Source organism: Pollachius pollachius, assembly GCF_949987615.1.
Source record: "Pollachius pollachius genome assembly, chromosome: 1".
Taxonomy (NCBI): domain Eukaryota; kingdom Metazoa; phylum Chordata; class Actinopteri; order Gadiformes; family Gadidae; genus Pollachius; species Pollachius pollachius.
The window spans coordinates 35,863,594-35,881,803 of NC_136934.1; the positions used below are offsets into that span (position 1 = coordinate 35,863,594).

The 18,210-nt window shown below is 46.3% G+C and overlaps 1 protein-coding gene across 2 annotated transcripts in view; it reads left to right on the forward strand.

Annotated features, from left to right (window-relative positions):
• rftn1b (raftlin, lipid raft linker 1b) overlaps nt 1-18,210 on the forward strand; it is an 87,818-nt gene that overhangs the window by 64,911 nt on the left and 4,697 nt on the right. For both annotated transcript variants that reach the window (XM_079742550.1, XM_079742551.1), the window contains exons 7-9: nt 1,156-1,274; nt 10,407-10,510; nt 16,891-16,966. In XM_079742550.1, coding sequence (XP_079598676.1) covers nt 1,156-1,274; nt 10,407-10,510; nt 16,891-16,966 — 299 coding nt within the window. The remainder of the gene's footprint in view (nt 1-1,155; nt 1,275-10,406; nt 10,511-16,890; nt 16,967-18,210) is intronic.

An 18,210-nucleotide genomic window follows, 5' to 3' on the forward strand; every position in this document is an offset into this window, starting at 1 on the left:
AGCCTCAGTCTCCGCTGTGAGGATTTGCGTGTTTTAATGTCGAACAGAAAAGCCCTTCGGAGCTGAACCTGCGTTCTCTCATCCACCCCTCCGTGGTAGAAGGGAGCTCTCACATATGGCAAACGCAATGCACCAACACACTCTGGATATCCCTCCTTATTCTCTCTCCCTCTCCCTCTCCCTGGTTCTCTCATACCCCTTCCCTCTTGCTCACTAATTCGGTGTAATTTACAAGTAAGACTTATCCATATAAATGACCCCAGCCGCCAGCGCGCTAATAACCAGCTCGCTAATAACCAGCTCGCGCAGTAGCCTGCACGAGCGTGCCTGAGTGTGTGTCGCATGCATGCGTGTTGCTGGTGGATGTGGGTGTGCTGCCGGAATAGGGGGTGTGTGGCTTGTGTGTGTGCATGACTGAGCTTTATCATTACATCTGTGGCCTGCAGGGCTTTCCGAGAGAGAAGGAAAAGTCAGTCTGCTTCCTTCTAGTAAATACTTTCATCCCTCTCTCTCTCGCCCTCCCTCCCTCTCTCTCTCCCCCATCTGCCTCTCCTGCTCTCATTGAATCGCTAGCTTCCTCCCGCATTCCCTATCCCCCGGCTGTCTGTCTCTCTCCCCCTCCCAAGACCTCCCTCCCTCTCCCGTCTGTCTCTCTCCCATCTCCTCCCTCGCTCTCCCGTCTGTCTCTCTCTCCCATCACCTCCCTCTCACCCTGTCTGTCTTTCTTTCCCCCTCCCATCACCTCCATCTCTCCCCGTCTGTCTCCCTCCCCCTCCCATCAACTCCCTCCCTCTTTCCCCTGTCTGTCTCTCCCCCTCCCATTACCTCCCTCTCTCTCTCCCCCGTCCGTCTCCCTCTCCCAATGCCTCCTCCTCTCCCCCGTTTGTCACTCTCTCCCCCTCCCATCACCGTCCTCCCTCTCTCCCCCTACTGTCTCTCTCTCCCCATTCCATAACATCTCTCTCACACCCTCCCTCTGAACCCCATCTGTTTCTCTCTCTCTCTCTCTCTCTATCTATCCCACCCATCCTCTCTCCCTATCGGCTCCATCTCTCTCTCTCCCTCTCTTTCATTTCTATATAAGAGGTAACTTTAACATAGGGCCCCTCTCTCGCTCCACGCTGTAACAGAGTGTGCTGATCCTTCTCTCTCTAGACCTGCTGCCCATGTCGGTGGAGAGTGTGTTCATCTTCCAGGAGGCCAGCGAGACGGAGCCCAGCACGCCTGCCCCCGCCTACGACGCCATCGTGGTCGAACAGTGGACCGTCATCGACGTGAGTCGCCACTTCCTCATTCGTCTTGTATTCGTGTGTGCGTGTGTGTGTGTGTGTGTGCGTGCGTGAGTGCGTGCGTGCGTGCGTGTGTGTGTGTGGTAGGCAGTAGCATTATCGGACAACTGGACAAGTAGAGGGTCCTTGATGGTAAATCGCGCCCCTTCATTGAGTCTTTAGAATCTTAAAGAAAGACACAGTAGGTTGAAAGCTACAGCAGTAAGGCACAGCTTCCAATAACGCCTGCCATCAGACTCACGGAAAAAAGGGATTTGTTTCAAATCATGTATTTACCTTATATGTCTGAATCCCTTATGATAAAGGTGCTTGACATTAAGCTATAAAGCACACACACACATCCATCTAAATCCATCTACATCGCCCAGCACACAGAAACGGAAAGAGATAGACACAAACACACAAAACACACACACACACACACAGATCTGCCATCTCTGGATTTATTCCCCACGTGTCCGGGCGGGGGTGTTATCTACGGCCGTGTTATCTGCAGACGAACAAGCCCTTATCTGCTCTGTGATTATCGTCTTCACTGGGACCCAGTTTAAATCTACAAATTGATTTCTGTCTGCTTTTGAGGGCCCTTCTGCTGTCACGCCGCCTCAGCACATGGGCCCCGTTGAATTAACGCGTTCACAGCGAACACGCCGATTGTGCCTCTTTGCGTTCATATGTGTGTGCGCGCGTGTGTTTTCTGATGCTATCTCTGTAATCGAATTCAGACTTTGTGGCCCCCTGGCCGTCGGAGTGTGAAAAGAGACTTTTGTCCCCACAAAACGTGGGCCGGCCGGCCTCCCAACCAGCGGCGGCCCCCCACACACGGCCCTGACAAAGGGACGGAGAACCCGAGGGCTCATCCCGGGCCCCTGGAATGAAAAGAAAATTCACTTTACAGATTAATAGGTTTCAGGACACTTTCATCACTGTCGAACAAACCACCCGGGTCACCGCCACACCCGCCCAAAGATCCCATCAAGCACACTTTTAAACATATTCTTTCGCCCATAAATAGAAAAGTTTGCCGGCCACACACACAATATCTTGCCGAGACAAGATTACGCCTCATTCTTCGCCGTATACTGCCCTGAAATTGATATGCTAAGCGCCATGTTGGTCTGCTGTCCTTCTGTGGTGTGTTGGGATGGTTACACTAAGAATGGAACGACACGACTATAATGCGCGATGTTTATTGCTTTGGGTTCAGCTCTCGCCGGGATATTCCTCCTCCTCTCCCCGGTATTGCTCAGAGCCCGACCTGGACAGGTGATTGGATTTATGAGGCTCAGACAACAGCCAAACAAGCTGGTATGCTGAGGGGCCAATCAATAATATTGCTCTCCACGGCTTGGAATAGCTTCACACGGCAGGCTACGGAGTAAAGAAGGTTCTGATTGGTTATTTGTGTCCTTTTTTTCTCAAAGCTTATTTTGGGATTAGCATTCGAAAAGGGGCCCTCTGCTTTTCTTTTGCCGTGGCACAAGACCCTGACCTCTTCATCAACGGCTGCTCTTCAAATGGGAGAATAGCTTCGATATGGGGGCTAGGTGCTTGGTTGTGTTTTTTTGCTACTAATGGCTACTAAACTCCATTTTGGTTAACATGTGATCTTATCACACAGGTTGCTGCGTTTGTTTGGTAAGGTTCAATCACATTTAGGCTTGCAGGGATTTCTTCCTACTTAGTGCTTAAAGAATGCAAATGACAGGCCAAGTTCAAATGGAAATTTGGAGAATGGAAGTGAGACAGGTGTCCCGTTAGTAACGCTGATGGAGACCCATTAGAAACGTTGACAATTAAAAAAGACTAATGACGACCAAATCAAAGTCGCAGGCAATGTCAAGACAGAATCACACAGTAAAGCAGCCACTTAAACATAACCAGGTAAATAAACTGCATATGGTGTGATTTGTTACGGCCCTCAATATTTTGAGCAGATGGGTTGAATATGCTCAGCAATATGGCACTCGGTTTGACATTCTTGCTCACTACTCTATCGAGTAGTTTTCAGCGTTTCAGTGTTATTGAAACCCTGACGCAGTAAACGTCTTCATCCATGCCTCTGTTGAAGACCCTCGGAACTGTAGAGGAAGAACCCGGAACCCGAGGTCGCGGGTCACGGCGGCAGAGCGCGGCGTGTCGGCGGGCCGTCTGGCGGGTCCATTAGCTCAAACCGCGGGACACGCTGCACTCAATCCATAATCAACTTTGCTTCAGCACAACTCAATACAGGCTCTCTCTAAGAGCAGCCCCCCGTCTGATCCCCCATCGGACGATGTCACTCAAGTGGGCCGCCGCGACCGTTCCGGACGGAGACGGAAATAAATAAAACCCAGATTACGACATTGTGTCAGAGTGCGTAAAAGAGCAAGAAACAAGGTAAACACACTAAATGGAGGAGGGGGGGGGCTCCATGAGGATGGCCCTGGTTATGTCCCTCGCCTCGCCATTCTCTCTCACCATTGTGCAGACAAAGGGAAATCAATGGATGGGCCCTTCCTGCTCGGCCTTTATTGAGCTTTACGGGAACAAACAGCAACAACAACAGAATGGCTCATCGGTAAGAACTCCATCAAGCTGTGGCCCCTGCGTGCTCCCTGGGAGCCTATCGGCCCTGGCCCCGTGCAGCCATCCATTATCCAGAGCCAGAGGAGATTAGGAAAACAAACCCTAACATATAAGCTGTGTTCGAAATCGTTCCCTATCATGGATATAGTGCACTATATAGGGTGCTCGCCATTTTGTAGTGGTGTTCGAATTCTCAGTGGTTAATTTCATTCACTATATAGTGGACAATAAAATACCCAAAATTTGAGTGAACATATGATGTTCCCTATGTCTTACTCACGTATACTACAATGCAATGCGGTCGTGTTTTCTAAAAGCCATTTACTGACGCAAATTACGTTTAGAAATGTTTAGCGTAGTGTCCGAATTCTTGTTTTTTCATTCCCTGTATTGTTCACTATATCATAAACACTATATAGGAAATAGTGAGTGAGTGCATAGGGAACGATTTCGAACACAGCTATAGTGTGTGGTAGTGTGCTGTAGCCCATAGTGTAGTAGCGTGAGGCTTGGATAAGCGTCACATTTTAAATTCTAAGAAGGCAACTTATGGGAGCAGTATGTGTGTGCGCTGGTATGAATTGTGAGGTACGGTTCATAGAGTAGGGAAGATTCTGGATCCGTAGATGTGACCCAGGACCACAAAAGCTGGTGAATAATCAATCGAGTGGTATAGCTAGCCTTTAGCTAGGGGTAGCTACAGGCTGTACATCAAACATGTTTTAATTTGCAACACAACAAGAACAGCTTTTCATGATGAAGCCGTGGAAGAAATCACCTTGGCAGCAGCATTCTGCTTTTGAGTGAAAGTGCAACGTGGGCTTTGCGTTTGATAACTCCTCCAGTGAATTCATGACTAATAAGACGGCGGTGTGATATATAATTCAGAGCGAGCAGGCGCACCGAACCGCCTACGTGTGACACGGTTCCTGATCTGACACACGAGATCCAGGCTCCTCTCATCATAACCGCTGGGTAGGCAGGAGAAACTCACGGTTCAGATGTTAGATGTTGGGTCTCTGCCAGAGAGACGCTGAAGTTAAGTTTCGGGTTTGGAGCGGTGAAGTTCGGAGTTTAGTGAGACTCGGAAAGCAATACATCATGGAGGGGAAGTGTGCAAAGCTGCACATGTACAAGCAGTGGCCCTGATCGAGCAGGTAATCCACCAGGAAGTACAGGTTTGTATGCTATTAAATGGCCCACTGGTCTATTTTAAGTTCTGTCCTCAAACTGTTTTGATGGAGTTTCCCTGAATCTAACAGTTATTACCACAGAAGGTTGTCTGTTTTCATCATCCTCACTGTGTGAGTTTGGTGTTTTCAGCTCACTGCAGAATGTTTTGAAGCGGGTAAAGGCTGTCTCTTGCTGATGAACGAAAAACAGATAACAGCGACCTTTCGGGCACGCTTCATTTATAGAAGCTCCGCCCCTAGGCCTGATAGGTCGCTGATGGACCGCTATCGGATGTGTTCTACAATAAGAAATGGTGGCCATGCTACTAGCTTGTAGTATAAAGAAATAAAGATCCTAAGTCATATTGTGCAATGATGATTGCCCTGGTTAAAAGGATTTGTTTATTTGGAAATTGTATTTTGTAGTTTGTCATACATGATTTAGATTTAACTGTTTATTAATTATTTTCTTAATAGGAAAAAATATATTTTGTCATGGCAAATTGTGGTTATATAGTTGTGTTGATAGGGAAATTATATTTTGTAACGGTAACAATTGCGTTGGAGGAAGTTATATTTGGGATTGATTCTGATTACACGGGATGAAAAAGTTTTGTTGAAAAAGTCGTTAACCTACAAGTCGTTAACCTAAGTGTATTTTAATCTGCATGATTTAGGCATTTAGACGCAATTCGATTCCATCACAGAAATCCATTTGATCTGAAAATTCACGCTTCCCACCCCCCAACCCCCCTGCCTCGTACATTACACAAAACACGGCTTCAACATCAATGTACAAAATAAATTCATAGAAATCCATAAAAGGGGACATCTGCACCAGTCTGGCAGATGGAGAATCCCTCCCAGTGTCTTCTCTCTGGAATCCTATTCGAGGGTAAAACCCCCAGCGCTCCAGAGGGCCGGCGGAGCTTAGCGGTGCCCACATTGTTGTCACGTCTTCCCACAAGTCATCAGCGGCCCCTTGCTCTGAAGGGCCGGCCCTTCGCCCGCGCATTCAGAAACTAAATCGCGTCTGCTTTGAGATTAGGGGCTCTGCATTACAGCACCGGCATTACGGTAAAGGAATATCATATGAAGCAAACCAGACATAGAATGAGGAAGTGTGTGTGTGTGTGTGTGTGTGTGTGTGTGTGTGTGTGTGTGTGTGTGTGTGTGTGTGTGTGTGTGTGTGTGTGTCTGGCTGATGTATAGCCTCCTGTGTCTACAGAAAGAATGGGACAGGGTAACACAGGGGTCAGAGCTGCAGAAGCCTGTATTTCAGTCTTGATTTTCCACACTCCCTCCCAGCGGAGAAGCGAGAGGAGGAGAACCCAGAAACAGGCTCCACCTCCCTCCCCAGAGGGAGAGAATATGTCTCTCTGCCAGTGATGCTGATAACAAGGACTGACTGAGCCGTTTGGGGCTCCCGGCAGCTGTTTAGGGGCTGAGGTGATAGCCAAAAACACTTGGCAGGCAAACACTTGTCAAGCGCTTTGAAGTTTTGAAGGGACAGGGCTGGTGAGATAGCTCAGTGAGGGCTAGGGTGTTGGACACCCAGGCAGAAGGTTCAGTGTCAAAGCTCATCGGCCCCCGGGCTCCTTGTAAGAGTCACAAATATTCACTGTCCAAACCCTACCTGCTCACTAAGGACCCGTCTCTGTATTCACTGTCCAACCCCTACCTGTTCACTAAGGACCCGTCTCTGTATTCACTGTCCTGCTCACTAAGGACCCGTCTCTGCATTCACTGTCCAACCCCTACCTCCTCACTAATGGCTGGTTCAGACTACACGATTCTCAGATATTCCTCCACGATTTAACATGTCACACTATGCAATCACAGAGCCAGGAAATCGGGACTTGTCTCGTCTGAAGACTGGCCACACTACAAGATTAAAAAATGCGATGCTCTAGAATCTTTAGGCCCTGTTCACACTAACCCGGCTAAATATAAAAACGTACATTCGCAATGAAAACAATCTCCGTCCACACTATCGATTTGGGAATGTTTTACATCCACGTTCCACACTGAAATGATTTTGATAACAGTTTTTGTCATGGTTACGTGACTCCCGCCACGCCTCTCTGTTTATATTACAGGCGCGGGATCAGCTGTGATAGTTGCAGTTGATCAGCTGGCTAATCATTTTCACTCACAAGCAAAAATATGCCTCTGCCAAAAGTACAAAGGCGAGTTTTCTTTGTATCGTTCATGATACACGCAGCATCAAAGCAGCAACAATGTGTAAATAACAATGGATCCCGAGTTCCTATACTAGGCATTATCATGGCGATCCCCTGCGTAGTGCAGTGAAGTCTAGTTAGTAGAGATACGCGGTTGAGCTGTAATGTCATCCCGATTTTGAGTTGCGTGTTCCCTGTCCCGAAAAAAGCCTGTTGGCTCGCTAAAATGTCCAACCACTATGAAATGTCCCCTGTTGTCAGCAAACATAGCCAACATGGTCTTATTATAGCCCGATCATTAACTTAAAGCCACATTGAAAGAATAAAGCATCCAGCATATGATTTCAACCATATTTGAGGGCATACGCAGCAGGGATGTTCGCACAGTGGAATGCTTATGGAAAACAAGCGGACGAGCGCTGGGCAGAGAAGTCAGAAGCAGGGAGATTATAGAAAAATATAATGTTAAATTTGTCAGTTTGCCGGTTGTCTAGTCAATATGTTAACATACTTATTTTTTTATTTATTTCAACCGCGACCCGCCCGCAATTCCTCCAAGTATTACTTTTTTTCACGCAATCCACCCGACCCGTGGACTATCCACAGTGTCCGCGGGTATGACCGCCAACCGCGCATCTCTACTAGTCTTTACTTTACTAGTTAGTCCTTTACTAGTTAGTAAACACTGCCGTGAGCTCCAGCTGTTCGCGGGATTCCCTCCATGTCAAAAATGGATACGACATGCGATTCCCCCAAATTTCTGGCATGCCAAACCTTCGTTGTGGGGTTTTCGAATGCCGCAGACAAAAAAATCGCAGATCACAAGCATGTCGCATTACAAGACCTCGTCTCGTCGCCGACTTTTCAAAATCGTGTACGATTTGCAAATTTGTCTGCGACAAACGAATCAGGGCAAAATCAGACTGAAATCGTGTAGTCTGAACCAGCCATAAGGAACCTTCTATGTATTCACTGTCCAACCCCTACCTGCTCACTAAGGAACCTGCTATGTATTAACTGTTTACCTGCTCTTTAAAGTACCGTCTCTATGTTCACTGTCCAACCCCTACCTGCTCTCTAAGGAACCTTCTCTTTATTCAGTGTCTAACCCCTACCTGCTTTTAAAGTACTGTCTCCATATTCACTGTGCGACCCCTATCTGCTCCCTAGGAGTCTCTATATTCACTGTGTTACCCCTACCTGCTCACTCAGGAGTCTCAGTGTTCACCGTGGATCACTTCTACTCCTTAATTCTCATTCAGACCAGGCCAAGACCCTCACCAGCCCCAAGTATTGAGCCTAAACATTTCATAAGCAGTTGCTGAATGCTCCGTGCTTAAGTCCTTAGTATGACATTAACCCTAACCCTAACCCTATTATGGGGTCATCGAGGGTCACCTGGGAACCGACTGAGGCCGCAGTTGGCGCTGTCTGGACCTCAGATATAATGGACGAAGTCACGTCCACATGCACACACGAGTACACTTTGATCTCTTTAAGTGGCTTCGAGCTTGGGCTGATGTAGAGGTCGAGAACCAAAGGTTTGGGGCGGAAAGGTTTTGGGGTAATTTGGGCGGAGGACAGACCTCAGCAGAGGTTGCTGTGATCTGTAGTGATCTAACCCTGCTAGACCCAGGATGTCTGGCATGTGCTTGGCGCTCACACAGTGTTCACGCTAAGAGCGATGGGCATAAGAAGTCCTGCAATGGACAACATTACTTGTTTTTTATAATCAGGTCTTGTGGTGGCACAGCATAATCCAAAAGATCCATTCTCCCTGTCGTTCCATCATGATGTCCTGCTTTTGCAATCACGGAGATAGCATCTCCAAGGGCCGGCATGATTCCTCTCTCCTGTCTGGACAGCCAAGACCGTCTGGCACACCTCCACCTCCTCTTCCAGCAACAGACCATTACTGCTGAATTATACCCATGTTTAGGTGTAAGGAGAGGGAAGTGGTTTGGGAATGAAAGAGCCCGCCCCAACCTCTCTCCCGCTCCGTCTCTATAAAACCGACATGAAAGAGTAACCAAAGACTAAAATCAATCTAATCTTCGAAACAAAAGGCTAATGCATCCGTTGTTTACGTCTCGGCTGAAACAGACACAATAGGAACCTAAACTCTGCGTGAGCCCAATGGAACGGGGGCTCGAACGAGGCGCAGTCCCGGCGGCCTGGTCTTAGCGTTTTGCTTGCCTTCCCCTAAAAGGCTTTTACTATGCCAACGCTAATGCTTCAGGAATCGTCTTTCGCCGGTGATCAGCCCCACAGGAAGCGGGCTGTGAGGGGTCGTCTCGTCGTCATGACAACCCTTGTGCCCTGTTGTGTATGTGGTGAAAGTGTGTTTCAACTGCGCTGCTTTGTGTCTTTCGGTCTTTTGGTCCGAGTGCATTTCCTTGTCCATTAGACCTGGAGGAAATTGTATATATATTTTTTTTTACCCATTTCCTTTTCTGTGTTTGTAGTCGATTAATGAATTTTGAAGGAGATGCTACAGGATAAAGTATTTCTCAGTTTGCATTGGTCGAGAGAAAATAGCCTTTATCGCTAAGGGGAAGTAGAAAGAATTCCTTGGACTTTCCTTGGAAACATATGGACTTTCTTAAAGCAGAAGAGTTACGGTCAAGAGTGAAATGGTTAATCTTTGATCTAAAGAGATTGAGCAAGTTGTATAATTGTACGTGTGTGTATGTGTGTATTAATGTGTGTGGTCTATTTCCATGCAGTTATGTAACTGAACTGTTTACTTGGTCAAAAGACATCCATAAAAGTTGAGACTACACTCATTTAAAACCCATACCTGTAAACCGCCAAGCCCCACTCCATGCATACAGAGCAGGGGTGCCACTAGAATTAGGACTGCACGTATTCAATAATCACGACAGCCATGGTAGTCAGGTGTGTAGGTCCATGAACCGAATCACTAGAAAATGTGTTTACCACACTTTATCAATCAACCCACTCAACTATAGCCGACAAATTATAAGTAGTCATAATAACAAGGTTTTACACACTGGTTGATGAAGGAAAATCATATGCACACTTAAATATAAATGTAGGATGTTCTGCTGCCGTTTTCTAAAGGTGTGTGTGTGTGTGTGTGTGTGTGTGTGTGTGTGTGTGTGTGTGTGTGTGTGTGTGTGTGTGTGTGTGTGTGTGTGTGTGTGTGTGTGTGTGTGTGTGTGTGTGTCCAGGGTTTGCAGGTGAAGGCAGACTATGTTCCTCTGCTCCAGTCCCTGGCTACGTACGGCTGGAGACTGACCTGTGTGTTGCCCACGCCCGTCATCAAGACTAAGAGGTATCTAACACACACACACACACACACACACACACACACACACACACACACACACTAAAAAACAAACATCACTTTAGGAGCTTCCACTGTGCGTTGCAAAATAAGTAGGGATGCGCATCTCTCCTTTCAAGAAGGATTTGATAAGCATCTCCAGACATGGCCCCTGATAGGATACAGCAACGCTTGTTTAAGGTTCAAAGGATACGGTGCGAGTTGATTTGAAAATCGATGCATTTCAATTTGATGTGATTTGATACACTTCCATTTGTTTGATTCCGAGATGCAGAATTCAATTCTTTACTCAGCCAGTACTGACAGATAGCATGCGCTGATTCAAAGAGTACTTTGAATAAAAAACAAAATTTTAATTGACCGCAATAGTTAGAGTAAAATAAGTACAAAGCCAATAAAAACAAACTTTGTAAGCCACACGATACAATTACAGAAAACCTTAAATGCTAGACTAAACATTGTACTTAAACTTCTATTTTCATAATGAATATGTTCAGAGCGCACTATTTAAATTCAGCATATTTTAAGTATACACTATAATCCCCAACATCCAAATGGTACACACCCCCGAGGAAACCCCCTACACACATGCAATGGTAGTGCCAGGGACGCTGGGAGTGGGGGTTCTGGGGGGGTGTAACCGCAAGGCAAAGAAGTTTACCTAAATAAACAATAAGAAACTTTTGTTTTTTGAGAGAATGGAACGGGTGTTCATTAAATGGTTGAAATCCAACACAATGTACACAATGTACAATGTATTTTCTGCCTGATGCAAGTGCAGGGCACGTTGCCAGGCGTGAACGCGAAGCAGTAACTGTGGGTTCAAAGAATAATATCTGATTCATTTAATAATTGCCTCAAAGCCAAACATCACAAACCCACCGTTGAGGCCTTGTTGTTGCTATACAGTTTTCGGGGGATTTGCCGAGGGAATGAATCTCCTGCTGAGCCGTTTCCTCAGTGTGCTGCTCCTCATTTGCATTCGGTCTGTGTGTGTCTGTGTTAAAGAGCTCAAGAGCCTTGTTCTGTTGCTACCCGTATAGCGTGGCTGGGGCTCGGTCCACAATAAAACGTCCTCTGACCGGGACTAAACCTGCACTGTGAACTGTCCCTCGCTGAATATGGTACTGGGCAGCCTTGACCTACAGCCAGGTGGTGTTCAAGGTTACCGTCTCTTGTAGTGTACATCTTTCTTAAAGTAGGAAAAATGTTTTTGGCCATTCAAATGAATACAACCACGAATGAGGTGTAGCATTTAGCATGATGTCATTATGTAGACTCAGCAACCCCGTCCCTGACTGACTTCCTGCGTGTCTTGATAGCGCCGGCCCTCACTCGCCCTGTGGGGTAATGAGGAAGTACCCGCTTCCTCATTATGAAGAAGCGAGGAATACATTTTTTTAAAAATAGTGGTTGAGGGGGCAAACTCTCGTAATAGCAAACAGCGTCTCATTTGATAAACTGATTAATATAGCAACAACGGAATAATAAAAAAAAGGTAAATTACTCGGAATTTACAATGTTTCGCAATGTGTACAAAAATTATGTCGGATTAATGAGCGTACAGAATAGAATCAGTCCTTGCCCGGTTAAACAACCAAGCATGAACATGGCTCAGTTTGCTGGCGTTATTGAACTTGAATGAGACAATAGCCTTACAGAAACATGATACTTTCTGCTGTCCAATCACAGCGCCATAGGTACGCAAAAGGACACGTCAAGTTGTGAACTTTACCTAACCAGGTAGACTGCATATTGTCAAAAACCGTTATGTCAATTTTCCTTTATCTTACATGTGGATCAGTTAAATTCTAGCCAACCAATACTTTTGCAACGTAAACATTCAAAATCAGGGTCAAGGGATTACATTTTTAAATAAATAATAGCTTTATTAAATCCGTACATGATTCATTTGGTTACTTCTTATGTTACGTAATGTTCCAGTAGCCTGAAAAAGGCAAGTCACACTCAAAAGAGGAACAAGTCCATGTCGAGCACACAAATGAGGAAAGCAGAAGTCATTCCCTGCATGTCTTCATCTCTTGTAATCTTACAGTGACAGCTGTTCAGTTCATTTATCATCATCATCATCATCATCATCATCATCCCATACAGACACTTGCGAAGTGTTCAACTTTTGAATACATCATCTGAAAATAATCTGAAAGCCACGAGGCTAACAGCAGATTTTGTAAATTATTTTGATACATAAATAGTATGGCATTGGGGGAAAATCTACAACATGGGACACACACACACACACACACACACACACACACACAGACAGACAGACAGACAGACAGACAGACAGACAGACAGACAGACAGACAGACAGACAGACAGACAGACAGACAGACAGACAGACAGACAGACAGACACACCTTTAAAACTTGGAGCAAATGGGTCCTATAATGTCACAGTATCAAGTATACTTTTTATACTTTATTTTTAGCTAGATACATATCTTATCAATTTGCATTATTCTGGAATGCAAGTTTAAATGCTCTCTCTCCATTCTAGCATAAAAACAACACACCATAGTATGCACAAAGATAAGGGGAAGATTTCATCAATAGAAGGCTCATTGTGTCGGGCTGTATCACACTAACGATCCATACACCCAGTATCAGCAGCAGCACTCTGACTGGAAGTTTTCCCATCCATCAGTGCGCTGACCACAACGCAGCGCTCCTCGTGTACTCCTGACCGTTTCGGAGCACAGCTGATTAATTACATCTCTATTTCCATCCCAGGGTGTGTTTTATGAGTACAGTTCCCCCTCCCCCCCACCGCCTCCGTCTCCCTCCTCTGTTCTCCATTTCAAAATGCCTCAACACAACGGGTGCAACATGACTAATTAATCAGAGTCGGCCTACATACGAGGACGCCGCTTGTTTCTCTGCTAAAAAAAACAATTAGCGGCGAGCGGAGCGATCATCTGATGATGCATCAGATGATCAGTGTAGTCCATTAAGCTCTGTTGTCTCTGTTGATATTCACAGGAGAGGGGGGAGGGGACACATGGCCGGGTGGACAGAGCGTGCACAAACGGGTGCCGTAGTTTCATAGTTTCTGCCATGGGTAGAGAGGGTCACAGCAGGGAACAATGCAGTCGTCTCACTAGGCTTTGGGCTTAACACACTGTAAGCCGTGGCGCAATAATTGGTGATCAACATGGGAATCATGCAATTATCGAAGCGGTTGGTGAATAGGCCAATTAAAGAACAGGCCGGTTATTAGATGGAGTATAATGATAATAACTTCACAGCTTTCCTAACTCTGTAATGGCTAACACCCAATTTCAATTATAAGTAAGCCAAAGAAGACCCCGGTGAATACGGATACATAAAGTAGTTCAGACAGCTTTAGGGATGTCTCGTACCCTGGGTCCTTCAGCTGGGTATCAGACCCGCTCGTTAACATGACCACATAGAGTCTCCCTCTTCAGGGTGCTTTTTCAAGGTCTCTCATCCCTCTGGGATTTGGGGGAGTTTTTGCTGGTCCTATAAGAGGGCGTAGGGTTAGGGTGGTGTCGTCTAATCTGGCCCTGTGAAGCCGCTTTGAGACCGCCACTGTGGCCCAATCCCAATTCACCCCTTGCCCCTGCCACTTAGCCCTAGCCCTATGTTTTGTGTAGGGATAGGATGTCCAGATCCTTGTTTCGGATAGCGAGGTAAGGCCAAGTGGTAGGGCTACATGGCCCTCCAAACAGTAGCTTTTCCGCGACGTACTCAAAACCGACATCAGACATCTCACAGAAAGCCTTGTGGATCAGCAGCGAGATGGTGCCGCCGCTGCAGAAAAAGAAACTACAAATGGAAAAGATCAGAAATTAGGATATTAGCTTAGTTTAATGTTGTTTCAATGTCTTAGACCATGTCATTTAATTTCTCTACAAGTATAACAAAAAATGGCTAGTATGCTAATCACATTTCTCCTTTCCCCCCCTTTGATTGCATATGACGTCTGAAGTCCAGCTGCTAAGTTGCTGCCCTTATTACCGCTACTCTCATACTAGTGCAGACTGGCAGGGTAGGAGCACACGCTGTTGGCCTACAGAGCACCGCTGTTCTGTAAAGAAGTGGCCTGGTAACTAAGCAGCATTGTTATTTATTTGTTGACTTGTTTGATCGATTGACAGGATGAAACGTATAGGTTGTGAACGATTTGTGAGCGTTCAAGCATAGCTGTCTCCATCAGATAAATGGCAAATGTCATTGTGATAATGCCACAGTAGGGAGGCAATTTGCTGATGACAACCGTAAAAAGGATGCCTACAGAACGCAACAGAATCACCACAGCTAAAGACGGCATTGTGACAATCTCAATGTCCGGCAATGACCTTGTCTCGTGTGTCTACGTGAACACCATCGATGACTACTGCTGACGTAGCAGGGTTTTCAAGGGTTGTTCCATTTTACAGCAGAAGATTTCAACCACCACCGCTTGTAACTCTGATCCGAGGGACAATTCGAAAAGCGAAGGGGCACTTAGAAAAAAGGGGTAGGGTAAAAATAAGAAACGGGATTGGGCCCGCGATTAAAAAGCAGTCCGAACACCACCAGGCTAACCTGGTTTGGCGATTGAAGGACTTTGGTAGTGAGGAACTGTACATCTCTGATGCCTTCGACAAGGCGCTGTGCTGGCAGACCTTTCATTCCCTTCAGATGAGTCTGGCATCAGCCAAGAGACGTGTACCTTTGTTCCAAAATAGACACCGGCTATTGCTCTTCGAAAATTCCAGTTATAACAAGGAAGTGTGCGCACCGAGTCTGACAGCTAATAGACGGCAGAAGGGGGGAGGGGGGTAGTTCAGTAAAGGCCTGTAATTTTCTGAGCCATTCTCACCATTTCTACTTTAATGGTCTGTAGACTGGGCTGCTGCTGAGATCTGGCGGCTGAGCTTGTGTGTGTGTGTGTGTGTGTGTGTGTGTGTGTCTGAATGGTGGGCGGGAACATCGGGGTAATGGGAAGGGGAAAACGACAAATGCTAGTGTTGGATGGCGCCCCACACACACACACACACACACACACACACACACACACACAAACGTTGTTATGTTCTCTGCCAGTGCAGATTCCTACTTCGTCTGAAGTGGATGGAGGGAAGATTTGTGGCGGGCTCTTAAGTGTGTTGTATGCCGCCATCATAAACCGAACCGCCGTTCTTCATATCGAAAGGCAAACGGCTTAACTTGTGATGGCGGCTTTTCTATTCAGTGTGGGATTCAGTGTGTGTGGTTGTGTGTGTGTGTGTCTGTGTGTGTCTGAGGGTTATGAACACATGAGGGTAGGAGAGAGAGCGATGCATACATTGGCATAAGCATGCACCCCCACAACACGCATACAATTGTGTGCCGATTATCAAATAGAGCTACTTTCTAATGGTAAAGAAAAGTGACTCCTCTTAAACTATGCAGGAAGCAAGTGAGCAAGAGGGAGTAACTACAGGGAGGGATGAATATTGAAACCATCAAAGATCAGGGCTGACACACACAGGATGCCTTGTTAGCGAGAAAACAGGTTTTCTTCAGTGTGTGTGTGTGTATGTGTATGTGTGTTGGGGGCTGTGTGAGGAGAGATGAGTAAAAATAGAAGTGTGCAAAAGACAGCACACGCATACGAGACAGGAAGCCCACACAAACCTGAATCTGTGTTTCCTGCCCAGATTAATCCGTCAAGCGTACTAGTACTAGTGCAGATTAGTCTCTTTCACAGCACACAGTGTGGTCTGTTCCCTGCACAGAGGGGGATTAGTTCACAGATTCTCAGCGTGCTCAGGGAGCCTCGGAGGAGCAGAATCAGATTTTACAAGTAGCAAAAGACACACACAGAAACACACACACTCAGTTGACAGTTGGCCTCCTTTTGTGTAGCAATCACAACAATATGGTCGCCTCCAGCTGAGTTTAGCCAGCATCAGATCGTCAAGGAACCTCCCAGTCGGAGGCCAGTTCAGCAGCCTGACAGCATGGAGGAGTCAGGAGAAGTCAACCGGCCCTGGAGAGCCCAGAGCAGCACGAACATGGGACCCTCGTTGCCAACATTAATCTTGCCTAACTGCGTGAACATCGCTGTACAGTTGTATGCATTTGAAAGTGTGAAAATATGTTTTGCAAGCATACAGTCCAGACCGTGTCATAATCAAGCCAGTTAGTTTAACTCCCTTTCCCTTTTTAGCCGTTGCTGAGGAAATTCATATTTTTTTAACAAAGCAAAAAGAAAAGAAATGTTGCTCTCCAGATTTGGAGATTAACTCAACTTCCGTTATTTGTTTTTCCATCTTCTCCACGTTTATCTTGCGTCTGTCCCCTCCTTTCTTTTCCATGTTCCTCCGGGTTTCCTGTCCTCCACTCTGGGTCTGCCAGCGATGGAAGTCTGTCCACCAAACAGATTGTTTTCCTGCAGAGGCCCGTCCTGAGCAGAAAGAAGAGGGAGCCCAAGGTAGGTGACCTCGCATTCCTCTCCTTGTTGCTCTTGGCCAGGGAACGTGTGGAGGGGCTGGAGGTGGAGCAGGGGAGGGGTGGAGGTCCACCCTCAGCACAACTTCCTTCCCAACCGAGCGGTCTTATCTACCGTTCAGTCGTCTGGTAAAGTGATTCCCAACTGGAGGGAGTTTCTGAGCGGGTCGCAGAGCATATGCCGAAGCTTAATCTTCAGAAAAAAGCTCCTGAATTATCTAAGGTTTCGATGGCTTATTTTATTGAGTATAGCCCCAATTGCTGCAGCTTTTCATTCGCTGCATTTTTATATCTGTACTTGAAGGCAATTTTGACAACTGTAACTAGGACAGCGGTTCCCAAAAAAAAAAAAAAATAATAAATTGGAGATTGTAAATAATGTTTATGGCGGGAATGGGGGAATGTGTCATCACAATGGTCATGACCCACTGCAACTTTGTGATACTTTTTAGCTAGTAATGTCGTCATGTATGACCGTTACATGAGCAATGTATACGACATGTGCCATACACAGTGGTGTAATACTAATACTAATACGGGGGTTTCCGCCTGTAGCTCAATGCTGAAGGGAAGTGGCCCCCCATCTATCAGATATGTTTGCTATAACCGTGCCTCCATCTGTACCCCCTGTTATCTTAAATTACCTCTCTCAATTAGCAACTTGTGAATGTCAGAAGTGTATAGTTTTTGCAGCCATTAACATGAACCACTGCCTAGACAGAGCCCCAGACAAGAGATCCACACATCCACACACCTCGCCTGTGTCCCATTGACGTCTCGAAAAAAACATGAACATGTATATGACATTTAGATACAGGTCATTGAAGATTAATGTAGAGGGTCAGCATGTTACACAAGGGGTGATATATTGTGGTTCCAAGCCAAACAACATACATCTGATCCACTACCCCTTATTTCCTGGAGTTTAACATAAATATGCAATAAGCAATAAGCAACGACTGGAGACAGAAGCTATTGGGGGCGGCGGCTAACGTCTTCCTCCTGAACTCGACTGTGGGCGACAACCCCCGAGTCTCCACATTTGTTTCTCACAGCCAAGTGAAACGCATTGCGTTCTCCGTGACCCCGATTTAAATTGCCTGGGTGCCACGCTCCAACACTAATGGGCCCACTGGGAATAGTGGGGGGAGAAATATATTGTCTCTCTCCGCCATTAGGTCCAGGATGCACAATGTCCTTTCACAATCTTGGCCAGTAAAGAAAATA